We start from the raw sequence: 17,793 nt of genomic DNA on the forward strand, positions 1-17,793 counted from the left end.
CGCGCATGTGTAAAGAGAGAGCCTTGGACCACCTGGAAGCAGGACGCAGGGAGGTCGGCAGGTGCCTAGACCAAGAACATCTCAGGGAGTCACTTCTTGTTATCTGTCCTGAGAGGGTGTCCTGGAAAACGGTCCAGCGTGTGATGCAGTCTCTCCCCGCCCCCCGATCCTGCCCCCAGCAGGCTGAGTGCCTGCTGATACTGGAGAAGAGTACGTACGGTCTGTTAACTGCCAGACAAAGAGAACATCCCTGCCCAGAAAACAATGCAGCTACTCACAACTGATGTGCCGAATGAACCGAGCTGGCTCTCTGGGAAAGGCATTAACTCTGTTATCACAGAGGCCAGCACTGGACCAGACACGATTTCCTGTGTGACTGGCAAAGAGGGTCCAGGTGTGTATTCCTTCTCGGGATAACCAAAAAAATCAGAATAGCCAGCAACACCAGAGGTAACCCCCTCGCACACACACACACAACGCACACAGCAAACACAAACATATATACAGAGACATACACATATACAAACACACACACACAGACACAAACACACACAGCCACACATACATAAACAAACATATGCAAACATACACATACAAATGCACACACATACACACAAACACACACACATACACATATATATACAAACACATACAGACACACACACACACCAGATCCCACTTCAATTAGAGCAGCTGCTCTTTCATTTGTTTTCCTCTAAGATTTGAACAAAGAATTCTGCTGCTTTAAAAAGAAAAAAGAAAAAAACTAAAACCACCAGGCTAGACATTTTGTTCTCAAAATCCACCTATTTTTTTACTGATTATGCAAGTAATGTACACTCATCGCAAAAGCAGAAAATGGAAAATTCGAAGGAAATGACAGTCCCTGGTTAATCCTGTTCCCCTAGAGGTTTCCCTCTGGTTCCGTTTCGAGAATCCCCCGGCTTCAGGAACCACTAAAATTTGCATCATCTCTAAGCAGGCAGTGAATATCACCAGAGAGAGAGGAGAAACTGAGATGAGGGACAGGTGAGGGAGACGGGGTCTGAGGGACAGAAGTGGGGCGCCCCTGGTGTGGATTTCCCTCTGAGAATAGGAAACAGGCTGGGCGCTAAACGGTGGCTCCATCAGCCCTGGGTGGAACTTATGGATCCCCCGTGAGGTGTGGGGACCAAGGAGACTGGTCCATGTACAGGGTCGCACCTGGGCTCAGGAGCCGTCAGTGGCACTGCAAGAAACGTGTGTGCTGATCGCACAGCCAAACTCTCTGATCGACTGGCACGTGAAGAAAAGGACCTCACATCACCGAGTCCAGGAGAAAATTCTAGTCCAAGGGGGAAGTTGAAAATGCTGAACCAGTTGCTCTGTGAGCACCGTGGCTCTGACACCATCACCTCCGTGCTCGGGCCAGACATTACTAGTCAATTGCAGCACGCTCCCTGCAGAGCTTCCGGGTGGCCTCAGCATCCTGCTCAATAAGGTTCTCGAAAGTGCTGAGGACAAAAGGGAGAGGAAAAGCCGGGGCGAGGGCTCTAGGCACCAACAGCAGGACGAGCTTCATCAACGTTCTAGGCAAGGGCAGGCAGACAGCAAGTGTGTCACCCAGATAGCAGTTGGGTATCTGGGTGAGGGCATCTCTGCCGCTTCAGATGGACATTCTGGGTCATGCTTGTCACTGCCTCTCAAGATAAAACCGAGTGCTCTTCAGAAGCTATCAAACAGTTCTCTAAAGAGGCAGGTTTAGAAACCAGGGGACTGAGAGATCCAAGAGGAGCTGCTTATCTGCAAAGAGGCCCCACTGCCTGCAGAAATGGAAGATAATGTTTTTATTAAAAAGGGAGAGGAAAAAACGCTGAGTCTCTAAGAAGGGGTGGGTGGGATGCTTAAATCCTTGGGATTTCAGTGTGAACCTTGGGTCCTAGGAGATCTAATAAAGACGAATGCAACCAGTTAAAAAGGCTCCCACAAAACAAAGTCCCTTGGAGTTCCCGCTATGGGGCAACGGCTCTGGAGCGCTGGGATGTGGATTCTATCCCTGGCCCGGCACAGTAGGTTAAGGATCCAGTGTTGCTGCAGCTGTGGCATAAGTCTCGACTGCTGCATAGGGTGAAACTGTGGCTAGGTTCTGATCCCTGGCCCGGGAACTCCATGTGCCTCAGGGCGGCCAACAGAGAAAACAACAACAAAAAAGTTCTTCAAGCAAGACCTGAACAAGATAAGTTTCTGGCCTATTTAGAATCATCATCTGAGGGGACCTAGAACAGGTATTTGTGAAATAGTTTTTAGATTTCTGATGTTATATATATAATATTAACAACCATAAAACTAGTTACCAAATTACACCAGACAAAGAAAGATATCACCTTGAGATATCCTATCTGGACAGTTCCATGTCTCAAAAGAATATGCTGTTCCCAAAGCTTTTGTATCTCACAAGGAATTTTGTTTTTCTTTTTGGCTGCAGCCTTGGCATGCAGAAGTTCCCGGGCCAGGGATCGAACCTGAGCCACAGCAGTGACCCGAGCCACGGCAGTGACAATGATGGATCCTTAACCTGGTGAGCTACCAGAACTCCAAGAAAATGTTTTAATAGCAGAACAATGGTGTATTGGCTTGAAGGGAATGAAACTTATACTTTATTTCTCATCTTCAACTTGAAGTACAAAGCCTTGTTCATTGATTTTAGTCTGCCCGTGGGTGCTTTCTGTTGCCTGCCTGGGTTGGTCGGAAAGATTCTGATGCTTTATCCTGGGAACATAGTCTCACACACCCGGAGTGTTATCACTTCAATTGCCTAAAAGGCCCAAGGCACACACCATTCCCATCCCTGGTGCCACTAACTTCCCATGAGGGCAACAGGGACAGAGGTGGAGGTGACTGAAGCTGCAGGTGTCAAGCATGCTGGGGGCTAAGACCACTCAGTGCCAGGACAACCGTCGGAGGGGTTCCTACTAAGCCCATAGGAGTGATAAAGAAAGCAGCGAGAGTAATGAACGTGTCCAAGCTGAGTCAGCAGATACAAAGCAAATCCAGGCTTTGAACCCACATCTGGCAGAGTCCACAACGATCCTCCCCTCTGAAGCCTCTTATCCTTTTACTGCCAGTTGGTCAGTTTTCAAAGAAATGTCTTGCCTAAGAGAACTTCTGCAATCCTGCAAAGTGGAAATGTACTTCCTCGGAAGAGGGTGTGTGTAGTGTTCACTTTATGTATTTATTTTAAAATTGCATAGCTGAAGCAAGTTCCTGGGCCAGGGACTGGATCAGAGCCACAGCCTGCGGCCAGATCCTTGAACCCACTGCCCTGGGCCAGGAGTCGAACACAGCCTGCGGCCAGATCCTTGAACCCACTGCCCTGGGCCAGGAGTTGAACCCACACCTCTGCAGTGACCCAAGCTACTGCAGTTGGATTCTTAACCCAATGGGCCACAGCTGGAAGCTCCTGTATTTCATTTTTAGATAACGTCCTCCGACTGGCTGAAGGGCTGGAGTGGGATCTTGGGGGCCTCTGGTGATTCCCCGGCCGGGGAGCGGGGAGCACTCCCTGGACGTGTGTACTGGGGCTGGGCTCTCCGGGGGCCTGTGTGCTGTGTCCCCCCCAGTTCCTCCTCCTTCCTTCTCACCTTCTTACTCTTATCTGCATCAGCACCCCTGGCATGAGAGGCATGTGTGGAGAATGAGGAAGGCCAGCCATGGGGGAGAAGCCGAGAAGGAAGGCGCCAGAAGTTTGCTGTGACACATCACTCCCCAGAAGAAAGGGGTCCTGTAACCTCCTGCCGGTTTGTTAGCTGATTTTTTTTTTTCCCACATAAAATGGAATGAGGGTGACCAGTAAGTGGGCATCTACTCAAACACCAACATGTTTCATCAGGCTCCATTCTTTCCCAGAAGATACTAGGATTCCTTACGACCTGCCTGACCGGAATATGTATTTACCCTGGGTGCACTGAGAGGATTTCTATAATTTTTTTTGATTAAAGTATAGTTGATTTACAGTGTTTCAGGTGTACAGCAAAGTGACTCAGTGATACATATATTACTATATACATATGTTTAGATATATACTATAAACATACATATACTATATATACTATGTATACTATATACATATATACTATATATATACGAGATAGATAGAAACACATAGAGACTATAGCGACGAGAAATGTAGATACTATATATATTATATATATACACCAAACATATATAAACATATATACTATATCTACTATAAACACATATAGTATATATATACTATATATATACTATAAACACACATATACTATATCTACTATAAACATATATATACTATATATATTACATATATACACCAAACATATATAAACATATATACTATATATACACTATATATACTATAAACATATAAACCATATATCTACTATAAACATATACATACTATATATATGTATTCTTTTTCATATTCTTTTCCATTATAGGTTATTATAAGACTGCGAATATAGTTCCCTGTGCTATCCAGTAGGTCCTTGTTGGTTATCTAGTTTGTAAACCGTGGTGTGTGTCTGTAAATCCCAAACTCCTAATGTGTCCCTCCCCCGTGCCCCTTTGGTGAGCCTAAGTGTGTGGTCTCTGTGGCACCATTCCTTAAAAGAGCTCTTCGCCCACCCACCTGTCAATTAGGAAGGTGGGTTAACAGAGGAAGGTAAATGAAAGCAAGAGAATCGAATCTGTGATCAACATCTTCCCTCATACGAGAAGATGTCCTACATCTCTGTATAAAAATCCGCGAAACATGAGGAACTAACCCCATGAGCTCAGAGAGGGTGCATGACCTCAGAGGTATGACAGGGACTGGGTGAAGGGGAACTGAAGCCTGGCACACGGGTCTACCCCGTTCAAAGGGAAGAGACCTTCTGGACAGGATCAGAAAGGGGTGTGTCTGCAGTGGGAGGGAACCCATCGGAAACGCCAGTGCATTTTGTGCGAGCCTGACGGACGAGAGCCGGAGTGAGGGTGCTGCTGTGCGCACTGCAGATGAGCCGCAGGACCTGAGAGGAGAGGGGTCTCTCTTAGGTTGTGTCACAAAACTGGGGCAGAGGCGAGAGAGCAGTGATAAGGGCTTTAATCATCCAGGCACCAAGAAGTCTCATTATGTAAAGCGGAGGAACTGATAAAGGGACGGGCTAGACCGGAGGAAATCGCATTCTTTTAAACCTAGACAACTGTGAGTGCAAAAAAAATAATTAAAAAAAAAAAAAAAAAAGGTAGGAGCCTGTAGCCCCCAGACTCTAAGAGGGAGGGTCTGGGTGGGGGAGGGGATGCAGGAGCTGCAAGATGAACTGAATCGTGACTAATCCCGGAGAGGTGGCAACGGGGGACCGAGCTAAAGGAGCTATTGTGTTTTCCATGACATGTTTGGTTTAGAAAAAGACACGGACAAAGATAGAAGGAAGGGCACGGTACCAAGGACACACTGAGAAGAGTGACACATTTCTGTGAGAACAGCGCTGGACTTAAGGTGAAGCTTGCAAAAAAAAAAAAAAAAAAAGCTACAGCTGGCTTAAAAAAAAAAAAGGAAAGAAAGCAAAAAAGAAAAAAGGGAGATGGTGGTGGATTTATGTTTTCGTTATGATTTAAAAAGAGATGAGGCCCATTGATTGAGGGTCGTGGCAGCCTGTTAACAGAGGAAGTGGAGATACTCCAGCTCCCAGCTCCACAGCTGACCCCTCCACAGAAGCCAGGGGTCTCAACTAGAAAGATTTTTTTTTTTTTTTATGCTGCACCCATGGCATATGGAGGTTCCCAGGCTGGGGTCCAATCAGAGCTGCAGCCGCAGCCTACACCACAGCCACAGCAATGCCAGATCTGAGCCGAGTCTGCAACCTACACCACAGCTCATGGCAATGCCGACCTTTAACCCACTGAGTGAGTCCAGGGATCGAACCTGCAACCTCATGGATATTAGCCAAGTTCGTAACCTGCTGAGCCACAATGGGAACGCACATAAACGAGAAAGAGCTATAGAAGCATCATTAGAAGAGCACTGGATGTGAAGGTGGGGGATGTGGCGTGCCAGGAATTTTGCCTGCGGTGCTGGTTCACAGAGTAGGAACTGTCTCTTCCCCTTTTGGTCTATTGGGACATTTGCTGACAGCAGTCTTTTGGAAGACTCCCAGTCTCCGTTAGCTTTTTTCAGGGATCAAGTACATTGTCCGTGTTGTCTTATCTGTAGGTTTGCCCAGGGGCCTGGGATGGGAGCTTGCAGTGCCTGGGAATTTGGACTTAAAGCAGCTGAGAGGACACATCATGCACTGGCATGCCACATCCCCTGCCTTCATGTCCAGCTCTGTATCTATTTAGTCCCTGACAACACAGGCCACATGGTGACCGGGGCTCAAGATCCCTGCCAGTGGGCTTTGGCCCTTCCAGAGCCCGGCCTGCTACTCAGGCCTCTGTGCCTTTGTCATGCAGCATTCCTGCAGGGGGAATAACCCTCCTTTCATCTGGCTGTTTGTCCTTTAAAACTCAGCTCAAATGAAACCTCCTCTGGGAAACTGTCTCTTTTGTTCACTGTGAGTTAAAAGACCCTGCTGTTGGAATTCCCGTGTGGCTCAGTGGGTTAAGAACCTGACTAGTATCCATGAGGGTGTGGGTTGGATCCCTGGTCTCACTCAGTGGGTTGAGGATCTGGAGTTGCCGTAAGCTTTGGCATAGGCTGCTGATGTGACTTGGACCTGGTGTTGCTATGGCTGTGGTGTAGGCCAACAGCTGGAGTTCTTTTTTTTTTTGCTTTTTGGGGCCACACCCACAGCATATGGAGGTTCCCAGGCCAGGGAGCGAATCGGAGCTGTAACTGCCAGCCTATGCAGCAACGTCAGATCCGAGCCATGTCTGCGACCTACACCACAGCTCATATGGGATCGCCGGATCCTTAACCCAGTGAGCGAGTCCAGGGATTGAATCTGCAACCTCATGATTCCTAGTTGAATTTGTTTCTGCTGCGCTACTACAGGAACTCGGGCAGCTGCAGTTCTGATTTGACCCTTAGCCTGGGAACTTCCAATATGCCGTGGGTGTAGCCCTTAAAAAAAGTCCCTGCTGTTGTCTGGTTGTGTTTTTCCAGATCCACATTGGAATCCTAGGGCCCAGTAGGATGGTGGTGGAAGGTGGGGCCTCTGGGAGGTGATTACATCCTGCGGTGGAGGGTTCGTGAATGGGGTGAGTGCTCTTATAAAAGAGACCCCGCCAAGCTCCCTAACCTCTTCAGCCACATGAGGATGCAGTGTGAGGCTACAAGAAATTTGTGGCTGGGAAGAGGCCCTCGCCTGACCATGCTGGCTCCCTAATCTGACATCCAGTCTCCAAAACTGCGAGCAATAAATGTCTGCTATTTATAAGCCACCCGGTCTGCAATATTTTGTTACAGCAGCTCGGACGGACTAAGACAGCCCCTTATCCTCACTTGCCAAGCACCCTGGGCGCTCTGCTATCGGAGTGCTCTTTGCCTGGGCTGCAACGGACAGCGTCCTTATCTGCCTCCCCCGTGCCTGCTGCCTCCTGAAGGGGTTTGTATTTCCAAAGCCCACACAAATAGCAGGCACTCCAGGGACCCTCAAGACACAGGGACTGCTCGAAGGAGTTTGGCTGAAAGGTTCCAGATCAACCCAAGGGGAGTTGTCTCCATTTGTGTTCTTTGGGCTTCTCCAGGTCTAGGCTTTTATCAGTGACTTGAGAACTAATATACCTTCAAAAAACCATAAAGCTGGGAGAGCACGAGAATCAGCTAAGAGGCTCAAGGGTCAAGATCTACAATCTACAGGTTGGCCATAAAGCCTAAAAATGTAGGTAATTTGTTTTACATAGATGGATTTGTCTTGATTTTTCTGTGGCATGCTAAAGGCATGGGTGTTTTGGTTTGCTCTGTGTTGGGGAGCAAATTGGAGACAGATCATCTGAGGCAACACATCACAGATGAACATGCAGGCACTGATGGACATGCTGCATTGATGCACCATATTCATTGCAGGTTTTCATGGCACTGAACTATGCACAGCTAATGCATGCAAGACAATGCATCATATGATGTCACTGACCATACTGTACATTATAAGGTCACAACAGTAAGCCCTTCATTATGTATGTTCTTCACTGTTTCCAGACTTTAGGGCCACTTGGCAGAAAAACAGCTGACAATCAACAATGAAATTATAACGGAAATGTTCATGAAGCTTTATATTAAGGCTAAAAAAAAGTCAAATTAATATCTATAGTATGGGGAATATCTGGCTTCATCCATCCATCCATCCATCTGACCATCCATCCATCCAACCACCAAGATTAAGCATTTGCTCTGTGCCAATACTGTGCTAGGATCTAAAAATTTAGTGGAAGATAAACACTGCCTTCCCTGAGCTTATATCTTAGTAGAGATAACAAATACACACATTAAAGCATTTCAAAAGTTGATGAGGGCCATGAATAAAAGCAAATAATGTGTGATGCCGATAGGGGACAACATTAGGTGTGGGGTGTGGAGATGCTTCTCTGACGCTTACAGGAAGTCGATGTGAAGGAGAGCTTGGTGGGGCCTGGCTGGCTATTAGCTCTCGGTGAGTCCAGGATGTGCTTATTGTTAAAACTAAACGGCAAGCCCAGGGCATGTTAATAGAAGCAGGGTGGGGAGATCAAGGGCAGGGACAGTCCTACTGCCTCTAGCAGGTGCACTCCTTCCAGACCATCTTCTACAATTGAAAATGCTATACTTGGAGTTCCCGTCGTGGCTCAGTGGTTAACGGATCCGACTAGGAACCACAAGGTTTTGGGTTCGATCCCTAGCCTCGCTCAGTGGGTTAAGGATCCGGCGTTGCTGTGAGCTGTGGTGTAGGCCAGTGGCTACAGCTCCGATTGGATCCCTAGCCTGGGAACCTCCATATGCTGAGGGTGCGGCCATAGAAAAGAAAAAAGAAAAAAAAAAGAAAATGCTATACTTTTTCTTTTTTGGACACACCCGCGGCGTATGGAAGTTCCTGGGACAGGGATCAAATCTGAGGTGCGACTGCAACCTACGCCATAGCTGTGGCTGGATCTTTAACCCACTGTGCCAGGTCAAGGATCCATCCTGAGCCTCCTCAGAGACAACACCCAGTCCTTAACCCCATGCACCACTGTAGGAACTCTGAAAATGCTCTACTTTAAGAGAGTTGTGGTGTGTTTTCAGAAGAAGGATCTAGAAACCACATTTTATGTGGACAAGGCTGAGAGAACTAGGAAAGGTGAGTTTGCAGAAGACATTGCTAGGTATTATCTTGAAAATATCCACAGATTCAAGACATTCAGAAGCAAAAGAGTGCATGCTGAGTGATTTTCAGAGTCCACGCCTGAACAACTGAGAAGACAGCACAGTGTCGTTCAAAAGCAGGGAGATGTTTCTGATAGAATCAGAGCTACAAGGAAATGGGATACAGGATTTTTGAAGGAGTGAGCGCTCCTGAAATATCCCAGCAGCGACTGGGTAAATGCTGCTAAAGATGAGGGATCCCGTACTGGGCAAAAGATGCCTTTTGAGGACACGTCTTTGGGGATGGGGTACCCTTTTGCTTCTTGGCGTGGAAGAGCTTCTCACCCTGGAATCATCTTTAAAATATCTGAGCCTCAAGCAACAATAGCACCAAGATCATCAGATCCCTCCTTGCTCCTGAGAGCTTTTGTTTCCTTGACGAGGGCTCTCTTAAAGATCTATCTTTGTCCTGGGTGTCCCTTGCTACTGGGGCAGAGTGACGTCTTCCTGGAAAGCCTAGGTCTTTGCAGGAAGATGGGGACGCCTCGCCTTCCCTGCCCTCGGCAACAGTAAGGTGGTGGAGGAATGAAACGTCCCAAGACCAACCTCACTGTTAGAAGTGACCTCCACTCACCAGCACTTCGGAGACCCAACCCAGAGGACCAAGAATTACGTCAAAGCTCCCAAGCAGAGAAATCCGCGAGAAGCGACGGCATGATCCTTTTGGTCAAGTCTCCACTGAGTGTGCCTGCGTGTGTGTGTGTGTGTGTGTGTGTGCGTGGTGCATTCTAACCTGAGTGTAAGTAAAGCTCTCTGAACTTGCCCCCTTCCAGCATCACGTGACTGTACCTGGAGGCTCAGGTCAAAGGCTCCCTTTGACCCAGCAGCTCCGTGAAGCTTCTCTTAAGGCATAAGGCCCCTCCCCCTCTCTGGAATGTGGATTTATCTCAGGCAGACAGGTGTGCCACTTCCTGTTAAAGGCTAGGTCTTCAGAGGAAGCTTGAACTGAACTCTAAAGTGTCGCCAGCCAGGTTAAGTACTCAGTGTAATCCTTTTATGGTTATGATTTGATAGCGTGTCAATTCTGTTTCTACCCTTATGTGGTTGGCTGGAATGGGAATGAAATCAAAACCCATTTCTTTCTTTTTCTTCTCTTTTTTTTTTGGTCTTTTTAGAGCCACACCTGCAGCATATGGAGGTTCCCAGGCTAGGGGTCAAATCAGAGCTGCAGCTGCCGGCCTACACCACAGCCACAGCAACACCAGATCCAAGCCACATCTGCAATCTACACCACAGCTCACGGCAACACTGGATCCTTAACCCGCTGAGCAGGGCGAGGGATCAAACCCGAGTCCTCATGGATATTAGTTGGGTTTGTTACTGATGAGCCACTGCGGGAACTCCTCAAAATCCATTTAGATGAAGGCTTTGGGCAATGATTAACTTGAATCTCAGACCAATATATTTTTTGTCTCTTTACCTTGTGAATAAAACATGTTTACAGGTCAGAGGAGACCAGGGAATATAAGGTCCATGAGAAACCCATACCTGAGCCGCAGACAACAAAAACGAACAGGGCCAAGAGCCATGGTCCTACAGGATACTTCTCTTCTTGCGGCCTCTAAAAGGGAAAAACAGAAAGGAAGATTAGGTTCGTTCATTCAGGAAACAGGTATTGGGTACCTCCAGCCACTGTCCTGGGGGTCGGGGTACCTCTGGGAACGAGACAGACCCCGTCTCAACACAGGTGGGCAGATTGAGATGAATAAAGTCAATATCACAGCATCAAGAAAGGCTTGGAAAAATTCATCAATAACCTTAGTAACAACCCTGCAACTCCACCACCTTGATGGTCCTTAAATATCCTGGGGACACAATATATAAACACATAAATGCAGAGACAATACAGTGATTTGGGAGCCAAAAATGACATTACTAATAATTGCTTCCATTGGTTGAAAGCACACTCTGTGCCAGGCACTCTAGGAAGCAGCCTACATCCACAATTTCCAGCGCTCACAACCCCACGCAGGGAGGTATTATCACCTTCTTTCGGTAGTTGAGACATAGAGGCTCATGGTGTATTAACATGAGCCAGAGGTGGGATTCAAATTTCGGTCTTCCTCCTTAAGGAGCCTGGGGGGTTTCTTCCAACAGATGCATCTTGAATTCCCACATCTGTGGATTCTAAGCCGGGTCCCCGAGCACAGGTATCTTCTCAAAACCTTCTAAGTGCTGAAATACCCTGGACGTCCCTGCAGTGCAATCAAGGGAACGGCAGATGCACCCCAGCAATTGCACATGGAGGGAGAGGAGTGGCATTCTGTAACAAAGCTCCTAATTCTTAGTGAAGCTTATTCTTTGGGGACATCTCTGTATCCCTGGGAAGCCCAAGGGGACTGTGGTCTCCACAAGGACCAGTGCTGCATACCTCCTGCTCTGGTCAAACCCAAAGCACAGACGTCGCAGGGACGTCCCTCTGCAACCCTTCCCGGTAAGCTCGATCCTTAAAATCAAATCCACCAATGGGAAAACTATTTTCTGAGAGAGGCATCTGAAAAAGTGGGGGAATTTCTCAAATGAAAAGGGAGAAAGCAGAGTGAGAAAAGTAAAGAATTCACGAAATATTTCCTCAATGGCATGAGCCAAAAAGAGGCTGTGGCCGCTATAGGTTAAAGCACTTATGTTTATCATAGACAAAAGCAATGATTCTTTTTTTCTCAGCTTACCTGTTCCATTCTCAGAGAACCTTCTCTCTTCTGCCTCAAATGACTTTACCAGACACTTATACATCACTATGCACTTTTTCTTGATAGCATTTATCACAGTTTGTATCTCGATGTTTATTCTTGTGATAATGTATTTAATGTCTGTCTCTGCACTAGACTATAAGCCCTACGAGGGCAGGTACTGCCTCTCTCTCTCTCTCTTCTTTCTTTGTTGCTCCTGTGGCATAGGGAAGTTCCTGGGCAGGGGATCGAACCAGAGCCACCACAGAGGCAACTCCTGATTCTTAACTTGATGTGCCACAGAGGGAACTCCCAAGCACTGGGTCTCTTTCCTATGTCCATGTGCCCAGAATTTAGCACAGTATCTGCTTCATAAATAGTCATGGAAGAATGAAGAGGCATACATGCTTCACTAAATATGAGGTCTTGGGTCAGCTGGAGGAAAGAGTCTACAAAGGATACTGCCTCTTCTATTAAGACCTTCTAATTGGTGATAAGGTTATTCCTACATTTCTCGTGCTAGAGAAGTATGGATTAAAGTGTCAGTGGCAGGTAGCCCTTAAGGATAAAAACCTTGACAATCTTGCATCTACCACCACTCTCGTAATGAGGGCAAGTCACCCTGCAAGGGACTAGATGCTCTCTTTTGACTAGACAAGGACAAAATCAGTCTTAAAATAACCACTGAAGATAACTTGAACCAGCGTTTTTACCGTGCCATTTTGGGGGCATTTAAGACCCGGTCAAGGTCAGAGCAAGTAAATAATGGAGGTATTAAATAAAGTTATCTGGACAAAGTGTGACATTCACCCTTCACCACCCTCTTTCAGATTGTTGGTCTGCTGTAGATACCAAATGGAGTCCTTAATTTTTCCTTTGTAGGGAAAAAAAAAATACAAATTATCAGGATGCTGAGCACACAAGTACCTTTTTGATGACATGTCACAGTGAATCAATATTTTTATTTTTTTATTTTTTGCTTTTTTTTTTTTTTTTAAGGGCTGCACTCACTGCATATGGAGGTTCCCAGGCTCAGGGTTGAATCGGAGCTGTAGCCATTAGCCTACACCACAGCCATAGCAATGCCAGATCCTTAATCCACTGAGCGACGCCAGGGATCGAACCTGCATCCTCATGGATGCTAGTCAGATTCGTTTCCGCTGAGCCACAATGGGAACTCCAGTGAATCAATATTCTGTGAGGACTTTCAGAGCCCAAGAACACCTCAGCCGGTCATAAGACCAGTGTATCCTTTTGTGAAGGCTCTGAGTCATTCTTTTTTGGAAGTGGTGCCCAGCACAAATCTGTTCGGACAATGCACCTAAGCCTGAATCTATTGCTGGGAAAGGTGAGAAAAGAGAAGAATCCTGCAAATGACATGGTTCATTTCCAGCAGGAGTTTGCTATTCCCTGGGCTCCAAAAGGTCAGGGGATTGCTTTCTGGGAAATAAGCTCCCAGCAGGATAACTCTGAACTCTGAAATAAATTTATTTATTTAGCTTTTATTTATTTATTTATCTATTTCCTTCAAGAAGAGACCAGTCTACACTGACAGTTCATAAGGTCCAAAGGTCTTTCTTTCTTTCTTTCTTTCTTTTTTTTTCCTTTTTACGGTTGTACCTGCGGCATATGGAAGTTCACAGGCTAGGGGTTGAATCAGAGCTGCAGCTGAGGTTTATGCTACAGCCACAGCCACACAAGATCCAAGCTGCATCTTTGACCTAAGTTGCAGCTTGCAGCACCACCAGATACTTAACCCACTGGGAGAGGCCAGGGATCGGAACTGCATCCTCATGGACACTATGTCAGGTTCTTAGCCCACTAAACCACCACGGGAACTCCAGAACTCTGAAATTTAAATTGCCCCTTCATTCTGGAGAAGTTATTCCTGTATAATCATGAAATGATTCGTCTCGTTCTCTATTTCTTGGATTTTTCTGTTATCTGGAAGAACAATATTGATTCACTCCAAGGCTGTAAGCTAATCAGGAAATACCGAAGCATTTGCATACAATTAAAAGGAATTCGTTTCTGAATGCTTAGTCTAAATTTTCAGGTAGACTCTCTTCCTATGTCTGCATTTATTGAATTTCATTCTGAACAAGTTACCCCTCGCAAATGACTTCTTTCAAAGTATAACCATGTTTGATCTGTGATCAGGAAAAGGAGATTTAGGATTTAAACTGTTCCTTTTTGAAAGAGAATTTCATTTTTCTTTTTGGATGCTGATCCATTTACAATAAAGTTAATCCCAAAGCCTTTCTAACCAAGGGAAACTAAACATACAGTGTGGCATGGTTTGGAGACCTTTCATTACAAAGTTAGTTGAAACATTTAAAAACCCTCCGAGGCGCCAGGCACTTTTGAAGAGCCCACTCCATGGAATATCAGAACTCATTAAAATCCACTCATACCATACATTAAACGCAATTTGAAAGTATCTTTGAGAGTTGAGTTGAGTTGAACTGCGGTTGAGTTGACTTCATTATCTAGACATTTAAACAGCTTTTGCTCCAATTTTTCCATTTTCTTCTCTTATTTTGGAACCAATATTTTTTGTTTCAGGCCCCAACCATTTTCTAGTGGTCTTGAAAACCTGCAGGTGACAGAAACTGATTTTGCCAAGCCCAGTGGGCAAAACAGCTCGGCAAATAGTTTCCATTTGGTTGTTATTTTTGCAGTCAGTTAAATCACCTACTGAGTTCATTTAACAACTGAACTCTGTTTTTTTTAGTTCATTAAAAAGAACCTCAGAATTAGATGTTTTTGGAAATTAGCTAGTCTGTATGATATCCTGGGCATAGCTGATTCTCCATGGCACTTAGGGATACAAACCCTGAGTGCTTTAATATTTATTAAAAATTGGTTTTTAGCATTAACCTGGGCAGCAAGTTTTCTTTTTTTCTGAGTAAAAATAGGGAAAACACAAATCTGTGTGAAATATGGTGCTAATTCAATGGATTTTGGCATTTTGTTGCTCAGTCTCAACTAAACGCTGTCTCAAATGAGAGAATTTCCAGCACAACTTAAGCATGGAGCTGTGTATATAGACCCTTTTTTTTTTTGTCTTTTGTCCTTTTAGGGCTGCACCAGCGGCATATGGAGGTTCCTAGGCTAGGGTTCTAATCGGAGCTGTTGCTGCCAGCCTACACCAGAGCTATAGCAACGCCAGATCCGAGCCCCGTCTGCGATCCACACCACAGCTCACAGCAAAACCAGATCCTTAACCCACTGATCGAGGCCAGGGATCGAACCCGCAACCTCATGGTTCCTAGTCGGATTCGTTTCCACTGCACCACGATGGGTACTTCTAGATCCAAATTTGATCCTACAGTTAGTTTCCCTGCCATAGTACTGCTTGGTTCTGCAAGAATTCTGGGATGGTGATTGCAGATCCAGCTTTTTGCTCAGTTAATCAAACCGGCATCATGTCCGTGGCTAAAAACAATTGCCTCATCAGGTCTGCAAGCTTTTCCAACCAAATCCCAGGCTTCAGCTGAACTTCCACTGAAGTGTCTGGGATAACAGATTCCAGGAGACTTGCTCATACTCTTGGAGGCCAACACTACCCAACCACTCATCCGAGGCCTGCCTTTGAAATGTCCAGAATTCTGGATTTTCTGTGGACGATCATTTTTGCTAAAAAACAAAAACAACAACACAAAAGCAAAACAACAACCAAACCAAGCCAAACGCACACAAATATACCTGTGTCCAAGGCACAGATTTTACTTAAAAGTTATTATAAAGCTTGAATCTACAGGTGGGGAAGCCTTGAATGCCTGGCAACAAACTAGTCTCTAAAGTTCTGGATCATCCCCTCGGGAGGACTTCACAGAGTGACCAAGAGGAATGTAGCTTTTAAACTTTAGCCCAGTGGTGAGAGGCCTCATTGAGGAAGAGGCAAAAGTGGAGGATCAAGGAATAAGCCTGAATCTCATTCCCATTCTTGATTTATACCAGGAGACCACTACAAAGGCGCTGGAAAGAAAACCTTATTATAGTGTGTTTGTTGGGGATGGTGGGGAGGGGTGTGAAGCCTGGGAAGGAATATGGCAAATGGCCTCCCTTTAATCATTCATTCATTCATCCATTCATTCAAGTATCCGATCCAGCACCTTCTAGGGTTCAGGCCCCTGTGTCAAGCAATTGGCTTAATTGTTCCCTTAAGGATGTGACTTTCCATCTTTCCCAGAGGCGTAGGCCCGATCCTCTCGGGGGGGGGGGGGGGGACCCTTCTGCGCCTCCTTGGGACCCCAAGCAGCCACTCTCAGAGGGGCCACGGCCAACCAGGACCCTCTCTGCGCACAGAGAGCACCAGCCGGAGCTGCCTGAGCGGCCTCACCGGAACCCCCACCTTGCTCGACCTCTGGGGAAAGGGGGCCCCCTGGGCCCGGAGGAGGGGGAGGCCGGTCTTGCGCCCGCCCGAGGCCCTGAGCCCGCCTCGCCCCGCCCTGCCCTGGCCCCGGCCGCCGGGTCAGCGCCGCCCCCGCCTTACCAGGGTTTTGGCTACGTTCCCCCTCTGGGTGATGTTTTTGCTGTGCTTCTCGTTAGCCATCCGGATCCGCTGTTTGGCCACCATGGCTCGGGCGCTAGGAAATGTTCTCGACTCCCACTGCAAGGACTCCCCCGCGTGAGCCCCGGACGCGGCCGAGCGCGTCCCGCTCGCCCCGGGCGCTGCAGGTGGCAAGGCGCGGCCCCCGAGCCCCGCGCACCCCGCTCCCCAGCCCCCAACGAGCCAGCTCCAGAGAGAGGCCAGAGCCCGGACGGAAGTAATCTTTCATCTCAGGAAACCCTCTCCTACTTCCTCGCCATCCTTCCGGTCCCCCCAGCTACCTAACCGGCGCGGCCCCGTGGCAGGCGCTGCGGCGCGTTCTCCCTGCACCGGCGGCCGGAGCGCAGCGCGCCGAGGCGCTCGGGCCCGGGGCCCCGGGCGTGTCCGGATCCAGCGGCCAAACGCAGCGGGGCCCAGGGTTCCGGCGGCCCCGGGCTTTCTGCGCGCGGGCTTCTCGGCCTGTGACCCACCGAGGCCTGGGGAAGGGATTGGGGCGGCCGCCCTCCGAGCCGGGTCGCGCCGTCTGCCCGCACCGCTGCCCGGTGGCTGAGGGCTGGGCTGGAGGCGGCGGTCCGGGGGTCCTCAAAAGACAAGTTGAACAAGGGCAGGCCTGGGCCCGCCCTGGGGTAGGGACTGCGCAAGGAAGGCCACGGCGGCGGGAGATTTCCCAAGCGCTGCACAGAGGGCTGGGTCTCCCCAGGGATGGAGATGAAGGCGTGAGGAGGATAGAGTGGGGATGGGCCTTGCTGCCCGGGTCCGTGTGGGGGTTACACGGAAGACGGGCCAGCGCCACATCTGAGTGAACAGTGGAGGAAGGCCTTGCGCCTGCGGCCCCTGTGGCATTTGGTATCACTGCCCCGAGGTGGGGAACTTTGACCAGCTTTGGCTCCCCACCCACCTGGGGCGCCTGGGACCTCCTCCAGCCACCCTTGTCCTGAGGAGTATGAGCTGGGAGTTGCCCTGGGCGACAGGGATAAAAACAGATGTTTCCCTGGTACCAGGCCCTACAGATTGTCTAGTGTGGGGGCAGGAGAAAAAGAAGTTCACCCTCACTTTTCCATGTGCTGAATGGATGGGAGTGAGCTCTTAGAAGAGCAGGAGGGGAGTTCCCGTGGTGGCTCAGTGGTTAAGGAATCTGACTATAAGCCATGAGGTTGTGGGTTCGATCCCTGGCCTCGCTCAGTAAGTTAAGGATCCGGCGTTGTCATGAGCTGTGATGTAGGCTCAGATCCCATGTTGCTGTGGCTCTGGCATAG

The 17,793-nt window shown here is 47.9% G+C and overlaps 1 protein-coding gene across 3 annotated transcripts in view; it reads right to left on the bottom strand.

The window, feature by feature from the left end:
* The window catches only part of SERP2 (stress associated endoplasmic reticulum protein family member 2), a 28,469-nt gene extending 11,520 nt beyond the window's left edge, over positions 1-16,949 (bottom strand). For 2 of the 3 annotated variants that reach the window (XR_007131470.1, XR_007131471.1), the window contains exons 1-2: positions 16,481-16,940; positions 10,802-10,874 (exon numbers count right to left, since the gene is read on the bottom strand). Coding sequence is in view for 1 of the 3 variants with exons in the window: in XM_047756240.1 (XP_047612196.1) it covers positions 10,802-10,874; positions 16,481-16,564 (157 nt within the window). In the remaining 2 variants the exon portion in view is untranslated. Of the gene's footprint in view, positions 1-10,801; positions 10,875-16,480 lie in introns of all 3 variants that reach the window. The other variant, XM_047756240.1, reaches the window with a different exon arrangement.
* Between the last annotated feature and the right edge of the window lie 844 nt (positions 16,950-17,793).

This window comes from Phacochoerus africanus, chromosome 13, assembly GCF_016906955.1.
Source record: "Phacochoerus africanus isolate WHEZ1 chromosome 13, ROS_Pafr_v1, whole genome shotgun sequence".
NCBI lineage: Eukaryota > Metazoa > Chordata > Mammalia > Artiodactyla > Suidae > Phacochoerus > Phacochoerus africanus.